Below are 23,238 nucleotides of genomic sequence, written 5' to 3' on the forward strand. Positions count from 1 at the left end.
AGAGTTGCTTGTCTGTTCACATGGACCATTCTAGCCAGATACCGCCGGTTGTCATCCTTAAGTACCCTTGGCTGTCTACTGCACTGTCCATGGTGTATGGTAATGCCTTTAAAGATATATTTCCAGTACATACATGACACTGTGGACCCAGAAATGTTAAATGCCACACACAACTTTGGAAATGGAATGTGCCATCTATCTGGCACTTAACTCCAATGATTGCTCAAACTCCAATGATTCACATTGCCTTGCCTAGAGCATGCTAGTCAGTGTTCAACCTCACTCCCAAGATAACCACTGACCAGTTATACAGGTGTGACCGTTCCCAAGAAAGTCAACCCAAGTAATGCCACTTTAAAATCATTTTACATGCTGCTATCCCATGACTTTTCGCCCATCAGTGTACAATCTAAGAGAACTTCAGTTCTCGGCTATGGGAGAAGAATTCTGACCACTTAAGTGGCACGTAAAAAGAACCACAAAAATACCCTACCAACTAAACATGTATAAAAACACCTTAATGAAAAAGTTATGGGAAGGTCTGCAGCGACAGATATTTTCTAGACCCAACACGAGAAGATTCCCCAACTTAGAAAGTCATTTCAAGGTTGTGGAATATTTTACACCTTTCATGACTTTTCCTCTTAGAAAAGACTGCAACAAAAAAAACCAAGATGTTTGCCGTTATTAGTGATGCAATTCACTGGTTTAGTAAATTGTTTTATTGTAGACAAGGTCACACGATTGAGTTATTATTGATTGCCATACTAAACAATACGCAGTAATTCAATGAAAAAGCTCTTTGCATGAGAAAGCTGCACTTGACAGCATGTCAGGACCGGAAGCATGAAGCACTTTACTATTAGCAACATGCTTACTCGGCAAAACTATTTTATTGAGCGGTCCTGCGTCAAATCTAAAACCCTCTAAAATACAAGAAACGTCTTTACAGAACAAAAAGGAAAAGCCGTATATACTTGGAAGAACGTATCTGAGAGCGATTAACATGTCAGATGCTGAACATAAATGTGGCTACATGAGAGTTATCAGGGTAGAGCAATGGCCCTAACGTATAATGGCCCCCATAGCAACCAACGACGGGTTTTCTTTTTACATTTTTTGCAGAGCAGATTTGACCAGAATTGAGCGCCTAGATGTGATAGATGCTATGCTTATGTGGAAAGCTTTACAGAATCGATCTTTGATGCTCATGGGGATGGGAAAAATGCAGCATTTTCAACATTCGCAGTGTCTAGGGTTTTTGCCCTAATGTGACTTTTATACCGCTTGGCCATAGACATGACTATTAGTTACATTCAATGCCAGTAAGCTGCTTGCCTTCACGTCTATGCTAAAGGCCTCATTTACAATTACGTATTTTGGTCAGTATCTTTAAGCCATGATCAGGAGTGAATCCAAAACATAGAAGTGATACAAATACTTCCCAGAATATTTCCCCATCTACGTTTCATTCCCGGTTTCGGCTTATAAATAGTAGTGCAAAATAAGTACATGTGAAAGGGGCCTAAAGAACAAAACAATGCACTCTGAACATATTGCTTGGTTCAGTAGGAATCCTCGTTTCAACCTTAAAGGCTATGGAGTCCTTTGGAAGACAGATTTCTTTCAATTACATGCATGAATGAGCTGAAAATCCTTTTTTGCAATAGGGTTTAGTTAAAAATTTTGCACCATTGTCTCCTGCACCTTCTGCATATCACTGTGTATAGGCACCACAGACTAAGCTTCAGCAGATCCGGCAGCGAGACTGGACTGATGACTTGGTTTCCCTCTGTTCACTCCTCTCCCGCACCTTATCAGCTAATTTATGACCACAACATAGTTTATCTTTATTGTGGTCATAAAAGACTAATAGAGAGAGGAGAAGAGTTGCAAACCAAGCCACCAGCCCAGCCTCACTGATGAATGGAATGTCTTACTGAGGCTTAGACTGCAGTGTCTACATACAGTGATATGTAGAAGCCGCAGAAGATAAACCGTGCAAGATTTCTAATGAAATCCTATTGCAAAAATGATAAGGCTGGTTTACAAGCACCGATGATCACTCAAAGATCACTCAAATGACAGTTTGAGTGACAGCTTTGAGCGACCATATTGCATAAAGGATTAAGTATCAACTCAGCTACTTAAATACCAATTAGATGTGCAAATGAAGACTTCACTGAAAGCAGTTAATAGCCTGAGGGCTATTATCAGCTCTCAGATCCTTTGTACTCTACAAGGAAACAATGCTATCAGTGCTCCCCGCGGAGAACTGCTGATAGGGCTGAATGTCGATTTTTAGGTTGGACTGAATTTAAAGATCAGCTAGCAGTGCCCGAAAAGTGGACGCTGGGCGCACATTTACACGCACTGATTATCTCTAAAACAATCGCCGATTAGCGATTTTTTTAGCGATCATCAGCTGGTGTAAATGGGCCTCTAGTCAACCCAAAATACATGCGTTTAAGTGAAAATAAACATCTACCACCCCTCCTCCAAAAGTGTCTATATTCTTTTTATATAAACAAAATCTTGCCGTGTACAGAAGACAAATACAATAGGGCTGTGAAAGTCTGACGGTACCTTTTAGAACAGATTTTCTTACCTGTAACTCTCTCTAACACACTTCTCAGCAGCAACGAAGTCATTTCTATGAAGATGCACTAACACTTGGGCAATTGTTTTCTACATAAAATAAGAAACATAGTTCATATTAAGAAATATTAAGGCACATTTACAAACAAGAAGACACTCTTTAGAGGGTCTGTCAGGAATTCCATTTATTAGTTCTCCATTTCTGATTCAGTATTTTCAGGCACAAAGCTGTTTAAATGCTGCCAAAACACAAGAAGAGCTACGAGTCCGGCTTCCCTTGCCCATACACTATTACCGACATCTTTGCCTGCATACTAACGCATACAAGGGTCAGTGAGTGCAGGTGGCAGAAGCAGGACCGATGCTGTCTTGGCAACATTTAAATGTACCTTCCCCCTCTGTGCTATGCTGCAAAAAGAGGAGAGCATTGAAGACCTTACAAAGAACTTCCAGCATCCTTCATCTATAACAATAAAAGTTTGTGTCTCATAGAAGAGATCTTGATTTTCTATAAGACAAGATCCTGTATTACATAGTAAGGCTGAGAAAAAGATATGTCCATCCACGTCAGCCTATTAACCCCCCAGTAAGGATCCAGAGGAAGGGGGAAAAAAAAAAAACAAATGAGATAGAAGCCAATTTTTCTAATTTAGGGGGAAAAAAAATTTCTTCCCGACTCCAATCTGGCAATCATGATAATCCCTGTTATAAATGGGATGGGTGGACTACAATACCCAGAGAGGCTATCAAAATTGGGGTTATTTAATTTAGAAAAAAATGACTGGGTGGGCGACCTAATAACTATGTATGGATATATCAGAGGACAATACAGAGATCTCCCCAATCATATTTATACACACACCCCTCCCCACCAGGGAAGGCAGAGATTGTTATCACAGTGTCTGCAGATCTGTTGGCCTGCAGTGTCTGATTGCACAGGAGCTCCTCCCCCACATTGCCACGGAAACATTCCTGTACACTTATTACTATTGTGGATTTCAGAAGGACACCCCAGTGGCGGCAAGTATATTACAAAAAATGATAAGACTAACACAAGCTGGTAGAGGAGCCCAAGTTGTCTGAAAAGTTGCTTCAGTATCATAATCTTCATAAAACAGTTCATGGTTGTCGTCTAACCATTTTGTGGAAATATTCTACGTTTCTGCGGTTTATATGTGTTCCCATGAACTCTGAGATCATTATAGCCAATATTTTTCTTCTGGTCTGCTGCTTATGAGGCAAGAGAAATACTCCATTTCATTCCAGTGCAAAAACCGAAAAACACATTATCAAGAAAACCAACCAGTGTAGAACAGGTTAATACCCCTTATGGCTATATGACATAAGTTTACGTCATGGCAGTGTGGTACTTAACGCACCAGGACGTAAACGTACATGTGAATGGTGCGGGATCAGAAGCTAAGCCCGTGCCATCCTGTAGCGGGAAGCGGCTGTAACCAATAGCAGGCCTTCCGCTGCAATACCAGAGATCAATGAGGACATGATACTCAGCTTATAACACCCTACAGCCCACGATCTACATAGATCGCAGCATGTAAAGGGTTCACAGTGGGAGGGCGCTCCCTCTGACGTCATCAGACGATTTAATCGCGCAGGCCGTTGTGTTACCATGGTCACAGGACGCCAGATACTGGTGTCCCAACGCTTGCCAATGCCCGTGATCGCTATTACAAGAGATAAGGCATTGCATAACAGAAGTCCTGCAATGCCCTATTATAGCTGCGTTGGTTTAAGTCCCCTACAGGAAAAAAAAATAAGAAAAAAAAAAAAAAGCTAAAAATAGTGTAAAAAAAAACAAAAAAAACAAAAGACAAAAAACGGGAATTTTTTCTTACCGATAATTCCCTTTCTGGAAGACATCATGACAGCATACGCTGGAGGTTGCTCACCTGCTGACCTGAAGGGACAGGAAGAGGCAGAATATAAAAAGCACCTCCCCTCCACCAACACCAGTGCGTTCCAAATGACCACAGTGACCAGTTACTTAACCAGAAGGTGTGTTTTTATTGACATCACACACCTCAGAAAACAAAGTTAAAGCATACACATTACCTCATGTGTTGGACAAACTAGGGTAACCATGTTGGTAAGGGGGGGAAAAAAGCCCGTATGCTGTCATGATGTCTTCCAGAAAGGGAATTATCGGTAAGAAAAAATTCCCGTTTTCCCCATGACATCATGACAGCATACGCTGGAGGAATACCAAATAAGTGGCATGGGCTTTTTAGGGAGGGATTACGGCTTGGAGCACCTTCCTACCGAAGGATGCGTCCTGACTATATTTAAAGTCCAGCCTATAATGTTTGATGAAAGTATGGCCTGAAGTCCATGTGGCTGCGTTACAGATTTGCTCAATCGATGCGTGCGCTCTCTCCGCCCAAGAGGATGCCACCGCTCTCGTTGAGTGGGCCTTCAATCCTTCTGGAGGGGGGATGCCCTTGGCCTTGTAAGCCTCCTGGATGGCTCTCCTGAGCCACCTGGCGATCGCATCTTTAGAAGCGGCCTTTCCTTTGGCCTGCCCCTGAAATTGAACGAAAAGTTTGTCAGACTTCCTGAAACTTTCTGTTGCCTCGAGGTACGCTAGTACCGCTCTTTTGACGTCTATATTATGGAGCTTTTGTTCTTTTGCATTTTTGAAATTTTGGCAAAAGGCTGGAATAACTATTGGTTGGCCCCTGTGGAAATCTGACAATACTTTAGGCTGGAAGGATGGGTCTAAAGAAAAAACTATTTTGTCCGGGTGGATAGTCATATATGGGGCCCTTCGTGAGAGGGCCTGGATTTCCCCCACGCGTCTGGCTGACGTAACTGCCACAAGCAGGGCTACCTTGTATGTCAGCCAGGCGATGGATAGATCCGTAATCGGTTCAAATGGGGGGTCGCATAAGGCCTGAAGGACTATGGTTAGATCCCAGGGTGGTGCCGTGGCCCGTGTGAATGGATGTAATCTGCTCGCCCCTCTAAGAAATCTCCTAATCCACCTGTGCTCCGCTAGCGCGAGATCGAAGAATGCCCCCAAGGCCGCAATTTGGACTTTGAGCGTATTCGGACTCAAACCTTTATCCAGGCCCGCCTGGAGAAAATCTAAGATTTTCCGGACGTCTGGCTGATCCAGCTGCTGGATGTCCTGGCCTAACCACTCCGAAAATTTTTTCCAGACTTTGGAGTAGATTTTGTGTGTCGAGGGTTTAAGGCTCTCGCTAATGGTGGAAATAACCTTAGGAGAAAGACCCTTTCCTAGGAACTTTACCCGCTCAAGCTCCAGGCCGTAAGCCTGAACTTGTGAACTTCCGGGTAAAGAAGAGGGCCCTGCGACAGTAGGTCCGGTCTTGTTGGAAGGTGGAAGGGCTCTCCCACTGACAGGGATCTCAGGAGGGGGAACCACGGTCTTTTGGGCCAATATGGTGCTACAAAAATTAATGTTAGGGTTGACTGCAGTAATTTCCTTAGCAGAAGCGGGATTAGTGGTAGAGGGGGAAAGGCATACGCTAGGTCCCAATCCCAGGGGTGAGAGAGAGCGTCCGTGCCCAGGGCCTGTTTCTCTGCGCCTCTGGAAAAGAAAAGCCGGCATTTGGTGTTTGCGCTTGACGCAAAGAGGTCTACTTCTGGTACCCCCCACTTCTCCACAAGAAGGCTGAACACCTCTGGATGGAGTTCCCACTCTCCTGGGTCCACTTTCCTTCTGCTTAAAAAGTCCGCGGCTGAGTTCTCGGCTCCTCTTATATGAAAGGCCGATAGGGACTTTGTTGTGCCTTCCGCCCATTGAAGGATCCGCCCCGCCAGTCGTTGTAGTGGAGGATTCCTGGTGGTACCCTGGTGGCGAATGAGTGATACTGTTGTCATATTGTCTGAGAAGATCCTCACATGTTTCGCCACTAATCGTGTTTGCAGGCTACGCAGGGATTTCCATACAGCTTTAAGCTCCCTAAAGTTCGATGAGCTAGCTTTCTCGTGAACGTCCCAGGCCCCCTGTACATAACCGCCTTCAAAGTGGGCCCCCCACCCTTTGGCGCTGGCATCGGTCGTGATTATTACGGCCGGGTCCAAATTCCAATCGGATGCCTGAGACAGGTTGTCCGACGACACCCACCAACGGAGTGAAGCTCTGGCTTCCGCAGAAATAGGGATTGTCTGATCAAGCGAAGCCTGCAACTTGTCCCAATTCTGGAGAATTAGTGACTGGAGTCCGCGACTGTGGAATTGGGCCCAGGGGACCACGCCGATGCACGAAGTCATTAGTCCCAGGATCCGCATTGCGTCTCTTATCGTTACCCTATGTTTTTTATATAGGTTGGAACATTCCTCTATGATAAGATGTTTTCTTAGGGGAGGAAGGGACGAATTTTGTAGACTGGAATCCAGGATGACACCCAGGAATTTCTTCCTGGTTTCTGGCTCCATGTTGGATTTTGACTCGTTAACAATCCAGCCAAGCTCCTTAAATAATTGCAATGTGGACTCCAAGTGTGATCTCAGAGTAGACGGGGAATCTGCCACCAACAGGAAGTCGTCTAAGTAGGGGATGATCATGACACCCTGATTTCGTAAGAAGGCCACCATTTCCATCACGACCTTGGAAAAAATTCGCGGAGCCGAGGAGATTCCAAATGGTAGGCAGACGAACTGGAAGTGGCGGATTTCCCCCTCCACCCTCAGCGCAAACCTCAGAAATTTTTGTGAGTTGGCGTAAATAGGGATATGAAAATAGGCATCTTTAAGGTCTATTGTAGCCATTACGTTATCCCTGGCAATTAAAGGAGTTGCAGTTCTAATGGTTTCCATTTTGAATCTCCTATATTCAATGAATTTATTCAGTTGTTTTAAATTGATAATGGTGCGGTGGGAGCCGTCTGGTTTGGGAACCAGAAAGAGGGGGGAATAGAAACCTTTTCCCTGTTCCTTCTTAGGGACTGGGATAATTGCGCCGAGACCCTGCAGGTTCCGTACGCCCTCCAACAGAGCCTGTTCTAGGCCTGGAGACTGGGTTGGGGTTATCATAAACCTGTCCGGGGGGGCGGGATAGTAGCTCGATCCTGTACCCCTCCGCCACTAGGTGCAGTACCCACTCATTAGTTGTAATACTACGCCAGCTATTGGCACAGCGAGTCAGTCTACCCCCTACCGGGCCCGAAAGTATGGGCTGAGGGACAAAAGTTAAAGTCTTACGCCTTCCGCCCTTTGGATAAGACCATCTTCCGGTCTTTCCCTTCCCGGCGTACGTAGACGAGGGATGAGGGGTGAAGGGTCTCTTGGGTGGTCTGGTGGCAGGCAGTCCGTGACTCTTGTCAGCTGCTTTCTCCAGCAGACGATCCAGGTCTGGTCCGAATATACGCCCGCCCCGGAACGGTAGGGTACATAGCCTATTTTTGGACGCTGCGTCCCCTGACCACTCTTTCACCCACACTGCCCTTCTGGCGGTGTTCGATAGGGCTGCCATGCGGGCTCCGAGGCGGACTGTTTCCATCGAAGCATCTGCCAGGAACCCTGTTGCCATTCGCAGCAGAGGGATGCCGCTTGCGAACTCCTCCCTAGGGGCTTTTTGGTCCACTAGGGCTGCGAATTGGTCCAACCAGATTGCCATGGAACGAGCCACGGAAGTGGCCGCGATGTTAGCTTTCATGATGAGACCGGAAGTAGACCAGGCTTTACGCATGGATGTGTCCACCTTATGGTCCAACGGGTCCTTTAAGTGGGACGTATCCTCAAAGGGCAATCCGGACTTTCTGGATACCATGGCAATTGCAGTATCGACTTTAGGTATCTCGTCCAAAAAGGACACTTCATCTCCCGGAAATAACAGGCGTTCTTTAAATTCCCTGGGGATTAGCGGAGCCTGATCCACGCTCTCCCACTCATTTAGAATCAGCTGCTTGAGTGTGGAGTTTACGGGGAATGAAGATTTTTGTTGCGGGAGTAACCCCGCGAACATATCCTCCTGGACTGTGCGGGGTTGCTGCACATCTTCCTCCACCTGCATGGTCCTGCGTACTGCTTTTAGCAGTTGATCCATGTCCGCGGTAGAGAAAAGATATTTCTTGTCCTCCTGCGTCACTTCCCCGTCAAAATCCACATTTTCCGCTATGTCGGAGTCAGACTCAGACACCGCTGGAACCGACCTGCGTGTAACCCCGGAAGGCCCAGGTTGGAGGTCTGAGAGGGAGGACTGCACTTCTTCTCGGACAACTGACCGAATTTCGGCCATAAGGGAAGTTTTTTCCTCCTGCATAATTTTCGCGGAGCAGGTAGCGCATAACGTTTTGGTGCAGGAGTCGTCAAGTTTGGTTAGACATACTGGACATTTTTTACTCCTGCGTCTAGCCTCCCTCGGTTTTTGAGTATCCCTGTCCTGTAAGACAAGGGAAACTCTGTTAGTCGGGAAGTGTATGTAGTGCAGGTGTAGGTTGGTCCACTGGACCACTTACAGTTAGGAGGGTCTCTGGGTCCTCTCTGGTCGACATCTTGCGCCTTGCAGGAACGCTTCCTGTGCTTAGGATCGTTCCTTAGCGTGGAGAAACACCACCAGCTGATGCAGGGGCAGCAGATTTTTGAATTTGGCGCCGGCCGCGCCAGGCCACGCCCCCTTTGCGGAGCGTCTGACGTCACCGCGCTGTATCCGAAGCCACGCCCCCTGGAGCGCTCCTGTCGGCCCTGGACCCGGAGATGGCGGCCGCCGCCGTAATGACGGCCGCAGTGGTGCCGGCAGCCCGTACTTGGACCCCGGCCCACCGGAGATGGCGGCCGCCGCCCGAAATGACGGCCGCAGTGGTGCCGGCAACCCGTACTTGGGCCCCGGCCCACGCAGTCCCCGGAAAGCTCCCAGATGGGGTCCTTCCCACTGGGTTTGCCGGGGCTGCCCGAAAGATCCACGCCGCCGCTTCGCCGGTAAGTCCTCCTCCGGCATGGGACAGCGTTGCTGGAGTTCTGCCGCTGCTGTCCTGAAGGGACAGGAAAAACACTGGTGTTGGTGGAGGGGAGGTGCTTTTTATATTCTGCCTCTTCCTGTCCCTTCAGGTCAGCAGGTGAGCAACCTCCAGCGTATGCTGTCATGATGTCATGGGGAAACAAGCCTTTTTTGTGCTCCTTCCCCTATATGAATAAAAAGCAAAAAAATTTAAAAATCCGGCATATTTAGTACTGTTGTATTTTGTAACGACCCGTAGAGAACAAACACCGTATTTATCCTGCACAGTAGAAAAAAAAACTGAGGCAAAATGCTGATTATTACATTTTTTGGGAAGCAAAATGGAGACAAAAACCGATCAAAATGGTACCAATAAAAACTACAGCTCGTCACACAAAAAAGACAAGCCCTCACAGAGATCCATCTATGGAAAAATAAAAGAAAAAAGTTCTAGGACTTTGAATACAGGGATGTAAAAAAGAAAAAAAAAATACACAATGGCAGAGTTGATGTGATTTCTCTCCCTGCTCTGAAAAAAAAAAAAAGTCAGACAGACACACACACACACCCCCCAATAAAAAAGCTATGGCTTTTGAAAAATGTTGATGAAAATCCCCCCAAAATTGTTGCGTCCTTATTTCCAAAATAGACCATGTCTTTGAGAGGTTAATACAATCCAAACCCCCAACACTGTCATGGCCAAGTGAGTTTCCATACCTTATAACATGTGGGGTAGTTTTCTATTTCTTTGTACATATTCTTTTCCTTTAGAATGGATACTACCGCCTCGTCTAGCCTGAAAGATAGAAGTAACACATTGTAAATAAGTCCTTCTAGAACCGTGAACTAGACCAGCTCATCCGCAGCGGACGCACGGTGGTTGATGGAATTACAAATCATTGCATTTGTATTGTACATATGTCAAAGGCAGCATCACAACTAACTGGATTATCCATTCTGTGAAGCAAACCATTACATTACTGCAGCCGTTTCAGAGGGTTTGCCTGGATTGGTGCTGACAGGAATACACTTAAGTGATCATGTGATCGCTGCATCTGGCAATGTAACAAGAGATGTGACTAACATTCTTATACAACAACATTTAAAGGGCACCAATAGTTTTCAAAAACTTTTTGACATATTGACACGTCAGAAGTTTTGATCGCTGGGGATCCCATTCCCCGCATGCTCCAATCTCTGAGTAAAGATCATCAGAAACAAAGGGCGACAGCACTCAGCCGAGCATCTATGCCCGATTGGTGATCGGCTGGAGCCTCAGCGCCAGAATACCCGTTGATCTGCTGGCATGTCACATATATTTGGGAAACGATAGAACTCAATACAGACGTTTCTTCTAGGAATAGATTTTCCAGCATGATTACTAATGATGGGAAATAAAGTATTTACTAAATGAGACATAGAGCCGAGAGCCTCATAAAAGACAGTCTCAAGAGCAGGGCTGAGTCATTGTGACTCATAAGACTCTGAACCCAAAGCAGAGATTTTGGGAATAAGGTTAATAAAATAATGAAAAAGTTTTCAAAGAGATGACTGTACCGGCGTGCTCGCACTAGAAGCCTTGACGCCTTTCCTAGTAGTTCCACTGCTTGGCGTAAACGTTCTTCATTCTATGGGGGAAGAGAAGATTTTCCATTAAAGACGTTCAGCTCCTTTCACACTGCGGATTGCCATACTCATTTGCCGTAGGCCACAGAAAAGCTGTCTCTACTGGCCCCTATTCACCTGACAGAAGCCGAAATCACGTGCTTTTGGAGATCTAGATTATATATACATGTTTTTTTTCTGGTGTATTGAATAATGCAGTCTACGCTACTCCATGCTATAATGTGTCCAAGTCCAACCTAGTCTGGCCTATTCAGAAGCGCTGCAGGATCCTAGAGAAGTGGGCAATAATAATGAGAACTGCGCAGCGTAATATAAGAATAATGAGTGCAGGGAGGTGTTATGTTGGGGACACTGGCACGGGGCTCAGATGGCAAACAGCACTTATCTTGAGATACCGCCTCAAAGTTACTTCCATATCCTCCAAGTCTCTGCAAGGCAAAAGGCAAGCAGACCATGGAAGCGTGGGGTCTACGGATAATACCGTGTAGCTATATTGTCCATCAGAGGTGAGCCTTGGGAACGCGATTCAATTCAGAATCATAAAGTGCTGTTGCAGTTGCGTTGTTTCTGCTGCCCTGACCACTAAAGATTAACCCTTTCCAATCCAATTTGTATCCTGGTTTTCCTAGGGGGCTTACTCTTTTTCTGCCATTATACAACAGCGCTATCTGCTGGCTAAAGCCAGTACTGCATGAGGTGACACGTTGGATAGACACCGACAGCAGAGAGGCTGGCAATATACAGTAAAAGAACCCCGACGGACGTCTTCCAACATCAGAGCTGTACTGCCTTAAGTCATAACGTCTTCATAGGTCAGACAGTGGATTGGAAAGGGTTAAGGTGTTGTCCTATGATCAAGGGCCCATTCACATCTGCATTAGGGCTTTCAGTCACTGTTCTAGCTCTCGGTCCCATTTTTGGAGCAAAAAACAGAATTAAGTGTTTCTGAATCCCCCCCCTCCCCATTGATTTCAGTTGGTTTTAACTCCTTAAATTTACAGCGCTTGGTCTTGGGCTTTAATCCCGACCGATGGTAAAAATACTTTGTGGGACTAAAGCTCCAGCTCCTGCAATCAAGCAGGAGTAGGTGAAGGTCCTCGGCTGTTAGTGACAGCCGAGAAACCCAGAGGAGAAGGCAAATTTTTTTTTTAATGCTTCTGCCTTCTCCTTTACAGACTACATAGCGTTCAATGAGCATTATGTAGAGAATAGAGAAAGCAGAAATGTTAATTCCGCTATTAGATCTTATTGCAAGACAGCTTGAAAAAAAAAGGGTCGCTGATACCCCGAAACGCGTTGCACCTGTCCTAAAATAGGTGGTGGTGAAAGGGGCAGGGAGAAACGTGTCTCCAAGGAGGGGAGTTCCCTCAGAAAATAAGTGCCTGAGCTCTAATTGGAGAGAATTATTAAGTTGTCCCTAAAGGAGCGCAGATTCATTTTCTATTTCATTTCCTCTTTCGCGTGATGATTCAGACAATAATTGTCTAGTGTTAAGCCACCCATAGGCCGCTCTCACACATCGCTTTTAACCGCGATTAGTTTGACATCCCGAGTGCCGCGACTACCACGGTGCAGCGCTCCCATTGATTTAAATGGGGCTCCTCAAACCTGTGCTTGAACAGGATTTTTGAGCGCTGTTCTGTTTTTCAGTGTTTTCATGTTTTAACGCACCCCATTATCCATCACTGTGATGGGGTGCTTTAAAAAGCACTGTCAAAACGCTATATAACATGTTCAAAAACGCCGCTCGAAATCCCAGTAAAATACCACAATTTCGAGCAGTGTTTTCTGAGCGCACGTGTGAGAGTGGCCTGAGTCGCGGCATTTACACCTAAATCATTATCGAATCCTGAATGTTAGAACATTGCCTTACATGAAATGATGAAACAAGCATACCTCAAAGACAGATGCAGACTGCTGATATAATTGGACCGCTTTTTCCAAATTTACGTGTTCTATGAGCCTAAAAAGAGAATATAAGGAGTCATTCTGCTGTTGGAGGAAACAAATTATTGCTGAGAAGCAGACACACTTCTGTCCTACTGACTCACTTTCCTGCCCGCTCCAATGCCATAGCAGCCGTGTCAGGAGTTCCATTCTCCAGAAACATGATGCTGGCTTTCTCTATCAACTGGACCGCTTCAGGAAGTTTCTGCATCTCCTAAATTGGGAGGGAGAAAAAGTATAATCAACAGTTTTTGTAGTTCTGCAGGCAGCACTAGGGATTTTTAAAGTAATCACTTAATTTAGTGGATACTCAAGGAGTATCACAGCCTTATTAATCAGGAATCCCTAATTATTATTCGATGCATTAGAGAAGAAAACAATGAGAAATATTCAAGTGATGTTTCCAAGCCCTTCTGGTTTATTGTTCAAATTCAAGAGGTTATATAGTGCAGCATCCCCCCACAAGGTAAACAATTCAAAGTCAACAACATATGTGATACTTCTCTCTTAGTAAAATATTGCAAAGGTTAATTATTACAAAGCTGAATGCTCAGCGTCTGAGACCCTGTTAGTACAATTTCATGGTATTATTGTATCTTGACGCCACTAGACGCTAGGGGTTTGACAGGGCTTCCATGCAGGAATGCCCCTGTCACACCCCTAGCTCCCGATTGGGTGGATGCCACAAGGTCCTGCAAGTAGTGGCTATGATACAATAATAGCCATACACATTGGCGGCGCTTCCAATACTGGCCTTCCCCATACAGCGGGTCACAACAATGTGACGTGGAGAGCGGCGTCTCTCTCGGCTGCCTTCTCCCACACTGCATCACCAGCCGCACAGACGCTACGAGCGGTCAGATGTGCCGACCGCCGGCTGTCTCTGGTGCTTGCCATCAGGATCCGGACCCCCAACAGCGGGGCAGCTAGAAGGAACGGAGGTATGAAATAGGAGCAGCAGCGGGAAGGCAGGGGAGCCTTGGAGAGGGGCCGGGACTGCATAAGTATACTGGCCTGCCAGCGGGGATTACGAGCAGCAGCAGAGGCAAAGGGATACTGGCCTGTCAGCGGGGATCACGGGCAGCAGCAGAGGCAAAGGGCCGGCCAATAAACAGCAGCATCGGTCACGAAAGTCATCGGCTGGCGAGCCTGGGACACTGAGGGCAGCAGCGAGCAGCTTCTATCTGCGACATGACAATTATAGTGGCTTGCCAGGACCTACAGCCAATGAGGTTGAGGGGGAGTCACCCAGCTGTTACTCTTGTCTCCACCAGGACTTCCTGGTGGCCTTAAGATACAATAATACCCGATTTCACTACACTGCGTGTCTTTTGTACACATACTTCTTGCTATGCACACAACACTACTGCAAAAATTATAACTCAATACTTTCACACAATCAATTATAAAAATAAAGTAAAAAACTACAGCATTTAGAGGTCTAGCTGACCAAATCTCACCTTTAACATCATTCCTGCTTGTTCATAGGCTCTGTTAAAACAAAATAAAGTCATATAAGTTACATATTATTAGAAAATCAAACTGTGAATAATGTAAAAAAAAAAAAAAAAAAAAAAAAGTTGGTGGACATGTACTAAAGGCAGGGGTACACTGAGCCAGCAGGTACTACCATTACCCTCTAAACCTACAGTTCACTACATACATTTATAGACTGGAACAAAAAGTGTAACATCTGCCTGATCAGATAGAACAATTATGGAGTTGGAAACAGAATTGATCTCCCAGACTCTTCCTGACCCAAGGTGTCACTATGGCTTTCTCTTGCCCTTGCACAGTTCACACTGTGTATTAAAATGACCCTCCGGTTTCAAAACATAATTCTGTCCCAGGACTGGTGGGTGAGAGGGGTATATCACCTGCAGTTTTTCTCCTCTGTCATCCCTCTGAGCCGTTGGTTTTGGGCTCTGTTTTTGGAAGTCCAGGATTGCTGCAGCAAATTCTAACTACCTACTGTACTCGGTACATTGCTCTACGATTGGCCAATCCTGATCAGCTCTGGCCAATCAGAGAGCAGGTACAGTGCGTTAGTAGCCTAACACAACCAATGCACTGCAGGGATTAGGTAGTCTGAAGATTGCGCCAGCCATCTTAAATGGCCAAAAACAGGTCATGGAACGGTGATTGGAGGGATGGCAGAAAAAAACCCTGCAGGTAGCGGACCCCACTCTGGTCCTGGGATAGGATTTTGTCAGGAGACCGTAGGGTTACTTTAAGGGCCATTTTACACACAATGATTATTGAATACTAAAGTGCCCAACAGTCATCCCAGCAATAATGACTCCTATGCTTTCACACAGCAGCGATGATCCTTCCGGCTGCCTCCATTCACAGTAAACAGGCAGTCGTTCATAGATGAATGACTGCCTGTTTACAGGGACCAATCTTCTTTTGATTTTTATGCCTGCTGAATCTGAATGACAAAACAAATTAGCATTCATTGTTCAGTTGGTAGCAGAATTTACTGTGAATGATATCATTCAGATTCTCGAAATCCAGCAATCTCGAAATATCATTCAGTGTAAAATGGGCCCTTCATTCCGGACCACGGTCCTTATGGTGACTTCTTAGACAAACCCTTTAATAGGCCTATTTAAAGGGGTATTCAGACGATGGGACGTTTATTTGCTGTTTTCACTCATCCAGTGCATAGGTGGAAACTCAAGTAAAATAGTCCCATTGTTGGAATACCCCTAAGTTCTCTTCTGGTAGATCCCTTCTCATGCACAGTCAATTATATATATAGAATACTTACTTAGCCGCATGGAAAAGACTATAGCAGGAATATTTGGCTAAGGTCTCAAAACATGAAATCAATTAAAGACATAAGTAAACTTATTTGTTAAGAATGCTAGAACAATACAGAATGCAAACCGTGTGCTACATGTAAGTGATATATAGGCAGCTCATCCTTAGAGCTTCATACATGACATGGTAAGGCCCCATTTACATCTGTGTTGGAGGTTCCAGTGCAGATCTGGCAGAAACTCCCAGATGAAATTGTAGCATGCAGCACTATTTCATCCAGTACAATGCCAGTCAGAGTGCTGGATGCCAGACAGCCCCCATTATAATCACTGGTGTCCGTTTGGTTCCGGCATGTACAAGATCCAGTTGTTATGGCATTTTCATTGTTTGGTTCCTAGGACAGAGCTGGACAATGGAAATATGCTGGAGCTACAGACGCTGGTGTGAAGGGGGGCTAACAAACACTCCTGTTACTCTTTCTCAAATCCTTTTCCCCTTCTGACTTGTAATCCTATTATGTCACGGAAGTTAAGGTCTCATGTCCACGAGGACAGATCCGCAGCGGGTGTCCCGCATGTGTGATCCGCGCCCCATAGGGATGCATTGGACACCCGCAGGTAATTTTCCCGAGGTGCGGATTGCGTGTGCGAGTAAACACCCGCGGCATGCTCCATTTTACTGCGGGTCTCCCGCAGGCTTCTATTGAAGCCTATGGAAGCCGTCCGGATCCGCGGCACACCCGAAGCTGAATTCCTGCTCTCCGGCGCAGGAGAGCAGGAATTCAAAAGAGTGCACGGCGCATGCTGCCGGCGTGCCGAGTACATCCGCCAAGCCGAAGAAAGAAGATCCGGCCGCGACGGAGGGCAGATCCGCATCATCCGGACAGGTAAGTAATGCACATTTTTAAGCCGCATGTCCGCGGGAAAGGAGGGACCAGCTGCCGCATTCTGCATGAAGAATCCGCGACGGGCCCGATTTTCCCCGTGGACATGTGGCCTAATAGTTTTTCCACTTCTGTAAACATTTACAGTATAAATGCAGCCCATTTTAACCCAACGATAATAAGGCTGCCATCACATTTGCACTGGAGCCTCAGTAAGGAGGTTCCATCGTAGATCCGGCACAAAATGCAGCCCTTTTTCTTCCAGTAGAATGCCGGGCAGCTGAGCGGAAATTGAACGTATCCTCATTATCGTCAATTAGGTCCATTCAGCGCTGCTCAGTTCCGTCATCAGACAGGAGATTCCCCGCAGATGTGAAGGCAGCCTAACCTGCTGCAACAACTTATCACAACTAAAGTTACTGAAAACTATGGAAAAGTTTATTCAACACATTAAATGTCAAGTCAAGCTTTGCTACCGCTGGATTTCATTTCTATGGTCCATGTAGAAGCTTTGGGTAAAATATTAGTATGGCAGTAATGGGAATATGGGACATCAGATCAGAAGCAGCAGCATGTGCAAAAAGAGGGATTCCAGCAGCTGCAGCATGTGATTCTGTGGTTGTTGACGCGTACCAGTCATTGCAGAATAAGCGGTCGTGTATACATGAGAAATGACAATTTCTGCCCATTTTGTGTACATGGAATGCATCAGCAGTTTTCCTCTTGGCACGTTCTTTTCACATTATGTCTTTGGCTCCACTACATTTACATTGGCTGGAGCTGCCAGGAACAGTTCAGCTAATGTGTATGGGGCCTCGTGACTGCCCCCTGAAGGCAGAGATCCAAGGAAATAAGGATCGGGTAGTTGGGTTTTAGCTGCTCAATCCTTTTGTCAGCAGGGAAATAGAAGTATCTGGCAGTGGCTTAAACCCCTCTCCCCATTCAGGACATACGCATGCTGGGCTCAGTGTATGGGGGTGTAGAGGGAGAGAGCTGTGGGCTGAAGAGGCATTTCACCGACAGCAATCTAATGCGTATCGCTAGCCTTATTGTAAAACTTTAAAAGGGTATTCTGGGACTTTTACTACTGATGACCTATCGTCACAATAAGTGATTGGCGGGGGTCTGCTGCTCAGGATCTCCACCGATCATCTGAGTTGGTGGTCAGGGCAGGAAGTGTAATAGCCGGCTTTACCTCCTATTATACTTCTGGCTTTGACTGCAATGAGGCACCAGAAGTGTAACAGGAAGCATCGCTCTCATTGAGTGAAGCTGGCTATTACACTTCTGGCCCTGACCACCAATGTCTGGCCTGCTGCAATGATAGACGATCAGCTGATTGGCGGGGATCTCAAAAGCCAAACCCCCACTGATCAACTATTGATGACTTATTCTGAGGGTACCAAAAGTCCCGGAATATTGCACGGATTCAGCCTCTAAAAACCGGGGCAGAAATCCACGGCCAAGCCCTGAACCCCTGCCACGAATTCACACGCAGATTTAACCCTATAAATTAGTCACATTTGCAGTGCGGTTCCACATGAAGAGGTGACATACCACTTCTTCATGCAGATCCACATTGGAAATTCTGTACGTGGATTTTGCCCATTGACAGAGCTCAACCGAGTGTGAATTTTCTGCAGAAATACGTGGCTTAGCTATAGTTTTCTGCCAGTTTTTAGAAGTCGAATCTGATCCGCATCAGATTCCGCCATGTGAACAAGCCTGAATGGGATGGGGGGGGGGGAGGTGTTCTGTGTTGTTCGTGGAGTCAGCACCGCTTTTGGGCTGCTTCTGTTACTTTATAGTCAATATGTGTATATATAATATGTATACATAAAAAGACAATCCCAGCAAGCTAATGCTTGGTGAAAGGATACGCTTTGTTGTTCTCGTAAGACTCGGCCTCCTTCAGGAAGGCTTCTTTGGCCTGATCAAACTGTTTAGCATTTTTAAAAGCAACAGCTGTAAGAAACAGAAAGAAGGAGAAAACATCAGATTATTGTTTGTAGATTCCAAGAAACAACCAATAAAGTTCTAAGGCTCCTTACAGATGAGCGTCACGGCTTCTGTTGATGGCAGATATACCAGGTCGGTGATAAATCCAGACAGACCTCATTGGCTTATAACGGGGTCCGTCCGGCTCCAGGGGGTTCTGCCATGTTTGACTGCAAGGATTGTAAAGCAAATCTGTGCAACTGCAACATAAGGAAACGTCAGGGAACGACCCAACTGAAGAGCGCTGCGACCGTGGTCAGGTCAGCCGGGGGGCCGAGCCGCGTCAGTGCTGAATACTGCGCCGTCTGCTTCCAAATGTCTAGTAGAGGGGTTCCCTGGCTAGAAGGGCAAGAGGACTGTTCTACACGAGTACAGGACGGCTCAGTGGCCAAAGTGTAAAATCCACCAGATTTCAGATGTAGCAGTGCTGCTGCGGAGCGTCCTGGGTTGTATTTCAGGGGTCTCCATTTGTAACCAATTATAAAGAATACTTTGGGCTCATTTACTATTCAACAGACGACAGTTTTCTGGCGCATATTACGCCAGAAAGACATCTCACACGCTTGTGCCATATTTATTGTGTGTTTTAGATAGTTTTTCCAACTTGTTCAAAGAGGGGTGTGGCCTAAATTGCACCAAATTTTTGGAGCTAAGTTTGCCAACTAGTAGGTTGTGTAAACTTAGACAAAACAGTCTTAAAATCCGGCAGATATCATTGAGGGATAAATCTGGCACATCTTAAGATGGTCTAGTCTAAGTTTGTACTAACTTTTTGACAGGGTTAGTAAATAAGCCCGTTGGTGTGAAGCCTGAAGTGCTGGTGCAAGTAGGGGAAGAGCCAGAGGAGCGGGCACCTGGGAATGGTGCCATTCTAGTCTTATGCAAATGAAGCTTAATCACTGCTTTCAATGATGTAAGGTTGTGCAACGTTTTACTATACTTTTACATTTAGCTCTCATCATATTTAATATGCGCTTGTGCTGTCAGTGAATAGAAGCATCATTGTGTGCATCTCCGGAGATTTAAAACACGCACACACAAAAAGTAACTTAAAGGGGTATTCTGGGCAGAAACAACTCCTCACTATGAACTGTCTGGGACGAATATGTCACAGCTCACCTATTAGGCCACCTGCACATAAAGGGGTCCGATCTGCATGTGGGAGCCCGCAGCGGAATCCAACTCTGTGCCCGGCTGGCGTATGCACGTACATGTATTTCTGCACCGCAGATGGTCACCGTCGGACACGCGCAGTACAGATTTTTTTAAAAATTTATTTTACCCGTGCTGATGCTAGGCGATGACACGTAATCCACAATGTCAATTGCGGAAGGGCTGCGGGTCGGACAGCTTCTATTGACTTCAATGGAAGCCGTCTGCGTGGAATCCGTGCAAAAATAGAGTATGCTGCGATTTTTCCAAAGCTCGCGGAAACTGCAATTGGTTTCCGCTCGTGTGAGGAAAAAGACGTTTTTCCATAGTGTACTATGGGCGGTACTTGCTGCGGATCCTTGGCGAGGATGCCCACCGCAGATTCCACAGCAAAGATCCGGTGGTGTGCAGCCGGCCCAAGACTGTTACAAAGTGTCATTCTGCTACAACCGCTTTTATGCAGCTTCGTTTCAGGGATTTAGTTTTTTAATTGCATGAAAACTCAAAACTGACAAACCGAACCAGAACTGCAAGCAACCTGCCAGAAACAAACTTTCAGAGTGTGATGGATGACGTCATGCTGAACACAACCCAAGCAATGTGAAGATTTGGTTACATCGCTCGGCAGGCGGTTAGTGCGACGGGGCTACTTTTTTTTTTTTGCTTACACAATACAACTTTATTACAAAGCTGCATAACAGCAGTCACAGGAGGACGGAGACGAGGAATTGTACCAACCGTGTAACAGGAGGGATGAATAAGGCATTCTGATAAAACACAGAAGTGCGGATAATCATCCCAAACACAGAGAGCCTGATGTACCGCAGTGCCGATAACACCAACCTGCACATAGTACAACTTACTCCGGGCGAGTCACCAGATTATTAGAATGACGGCTACGGGGTGAACTCACACAATACTGAGCAGTAGCAGCAGGGAAGCCATGCCTCAGTAGTGATCATCAGCCCCGAGGTCATCAGATCCCTCCTATATTATAAACCAGTGGGCTTATACTACTAGCCCTGGTGCCTAGTGGGGTCAGATCATCTGGTTAAAGGAGCTGTCCCATGAAGGGATAGCAGACGGCTATCTGACCAGTGGGGGTGGACAGCCGAGACCCACTCCGATCACAAGAGGAGAAGTCCTGAAGATCCCTGAATGAACGGAGCAGCAGTCACATACGCACTACCGCGCCATTCATTTCAGTGGGACTGCGGGATACAGCAGAGTACAAGTCCTTGATCATCTCTGGCAGTCCCTCTGAAATAAACTAGTGACAGTTCTCGTGTGACCACAGCTCCTGTCCTTGTGATCGGTGCAGGTCCCAGTCATCGGACCCTGGAGATACACCATCATGTGGGTAAACATGACATTACAGTTGGTCGCAGACCCAGTCGCTGTTATTTAGGACCAGCAGACGGCGCTTGCAGTCACTTGGCTACATACCTGCCTTAGAGTACTCAGTAGCAGCACTGTCGTAGTCAGGCTTCCACTTCAAAAAGCCAGTCTTCAGGCTGTAAACAATGCAGAATATGCTTATTAAATAGCAGGCAGATATCGCCGTCACAGCACAGCCGCAGGGACTTTAACCCCTTAGGGACCAGACACATTGATTTCATCTATGTGGTGGTTTGAGAGGCTCCATCCGTCACCTCCTAGCCTCCGGTGTGCCCGCCCGCCCGCCATCATCATCATTTTACACCTCCTTGTATGGATATAACTAGGCGGAGCGCCACGACAGAGGGCTGAGACCATCAGACAGCTGAGCGCTGTGTAGTGCAGGAGATACCGGCCCCTCTCTACGCATGCCCCCACATGGAGGACGGACCTCCTGCACAGGGCAGACGAGGTTACAGGGACCGCGCACGCTCCCCGAGTACAGAGCCCCTGGAGGACGGCTCAGGTGGTAGCAGCAGGCAAGCAGAGGCGGCGCAGGGATTCTTAGCGGAAGGCTCAGTAGCGGTACGGCTGGCAAGGAAGAATGTACTTGCCGATGGCAAATTTGTAATGGTGACCTGCTGGCGGCACGGCGGTCCGGGAGACCCTTACCGAGTCCGTGCGCAGAATACACGGACCACCAGTGTGACCGGGAACACCGCGCTATTATCCAGACCAGCGGATTTACTGTCGATCTCTTTACGGCAGAAAACCTGCCGCGGTGCGCATCATTTGGCGTGTTTTTCACCCCCGCAAATCTGCTGCTAGAACGGACATACTGCGGATTTAGATTCCGCACCGCAGGTCAGTTTTGCGCACTGATTTAGCGCAGACCTTCTCTGCGGTGCAAACACGAAAGTCTCCCCCACATTGCTGTGGCTGTAAACGGCGCCCATTATCCAGGACGGGAACCCTGCGGCACATCTGTCCACGCGATCACGGCCGTGGGGTGCGATCACACACACTGAAGCTGGCGCCGATTGTGATGTGGATCTGCGTCAGATTTCACCCTTTTAATTGAAGGTATCGATTTTTGCACCGTGTCATTTCTGCCCCAAGCCCCCTCCGTGCGCCACAAACCCCCTCAGGTGGCCCTGCATACATTAGTATGACACAAGCCCCTTCCCGGATGAAGTTACTGAAGGCTCACCACACTTTCCCAGACTCCTGAATGGCAAGGCTACAGAAGCAGGAGCACAGGAGGGTCTGTGATCGCCGCTAAACGGCGTGGGAAAGCTGGGTGATGACCTACAGCAGCAGCCACCGCTCGGGTAGAGGAGGCTGTGAGGATCACCCTGTATGATGGCAGCCGGTCGCCTCTTACCATTTCTCGGCTTTGGCCAGATGCTCTAAAGCTTCATTGATCTTCTGAGCCGCCATGACAGCTCCGGCAATAATATGCTACGTCACCGGGGGCGGGGCCGGAGAAAGGAAGAGCCTGCATCCGCCGATGACGTCGCCGCGGTCATGTGATCATTCACGTGTGTGAGAGCCGTGCTGCTGGGGAAGTAGCAGAGCTACGCCCGTGCTTGTTGTGTGCGGCGCCTCGGCCGTGTCCACACGGGGCGGATCCTCTGTGTAGAATGACTGGACGGAGAATCCGCAGCATGTACAGAAGCAGCAAAGTGGATGGAATCTCATCCCCAGGCTGCGCACAAAACCCGTGCGGAAATTAAATCCGTAGCAAGTCAGTTTTAGGGGCGCGTTCCCACTTAGCGATTAATATCACAATGTCTGCAAAAGTCACATCACAATGCGACGGAAAATCTCACTTAAGCTGCCTGTCCATGGGCGGTTTTCATTGCGTTACCCACGGCGATAATCCGGCTGCAAGGAACGCAGTGAAAGCTTTCCATAGCGTTGCCATGGAGAGCGCTTCCCCCTGTTCACGAGCGGAGAATCATTGCGA

The 23,238-nt window shown here is 46.9% G+C and overlaps 1 protein-coding gene across 1 annotated transcript in view; it reads right to left on the reverse strand.

Annotated features, from left to right (window-relative positions):
- NAPG (NSF attachment protein gamma) overlaps positions 1-22,744 on the reverse strand; it is a 28,671-nt gene extending 5,927 nt beyond the window's left edge. The window contains exons 1-10 of the mRNA XM_066579542.1: positions 22,654-22,744; positions 21,339-21,406; positions 18,623-18,707; positions 15,867-15,884; positions 14,554-14,584; positions 13,198-13,307; positions 13,043-13,109; positions 11,078-11,148; positions 10,238-10,316; positions 2,609-2,688 (exon numbers count right to left, since the gene is read on the reverse strand). Of these exons, the coding sequence (XP_066435639.1) occupies positions 2,609-2,688; positions 10,238-10,316; positions 11,078-11,148; positions 13,043-13,109; positions 13,198-13,307; positions 14,554-14,584; positions 15,867-15,884; positions 18,623-18,707; positions 21,339-21,406; positions 22,654-22,709 (665 nt within the window). The 5' untranslated portion in view covers positions 22,710-22,744. The remainder of the gene's footprint in view (positions 1-2,608; positions 2,689-10,237; positions 10,317-11,077; positions 11,149-13,042; positions 13,110-13,197; positions 13,308-14,553; positions 14,585-15,866; positions 15,885-18,622; positions 18,708-21,338; positions 21,407-22,653) is intronic.
- Between the last annotated feature and the right edge of the window lie 494 nt (positions 22,745-23,238).

Source organism: Eleutherodactylus coqui, chromosome 9, assembly GCF_035609145.1.
Source record: "Eleutherodactylus coqui strain aEleCoq1 chromosome 9, aEleCoq1.hap1, whole genome shotgun sequence".
Taxonomy (NCBI): domain Eukaryota; kingdom Metazoa; phylum Chordata; class Amphibia; order Anura; family Eleutherodactylidae; genus Eleutherodactylus; species Eleutherodactylus coqui.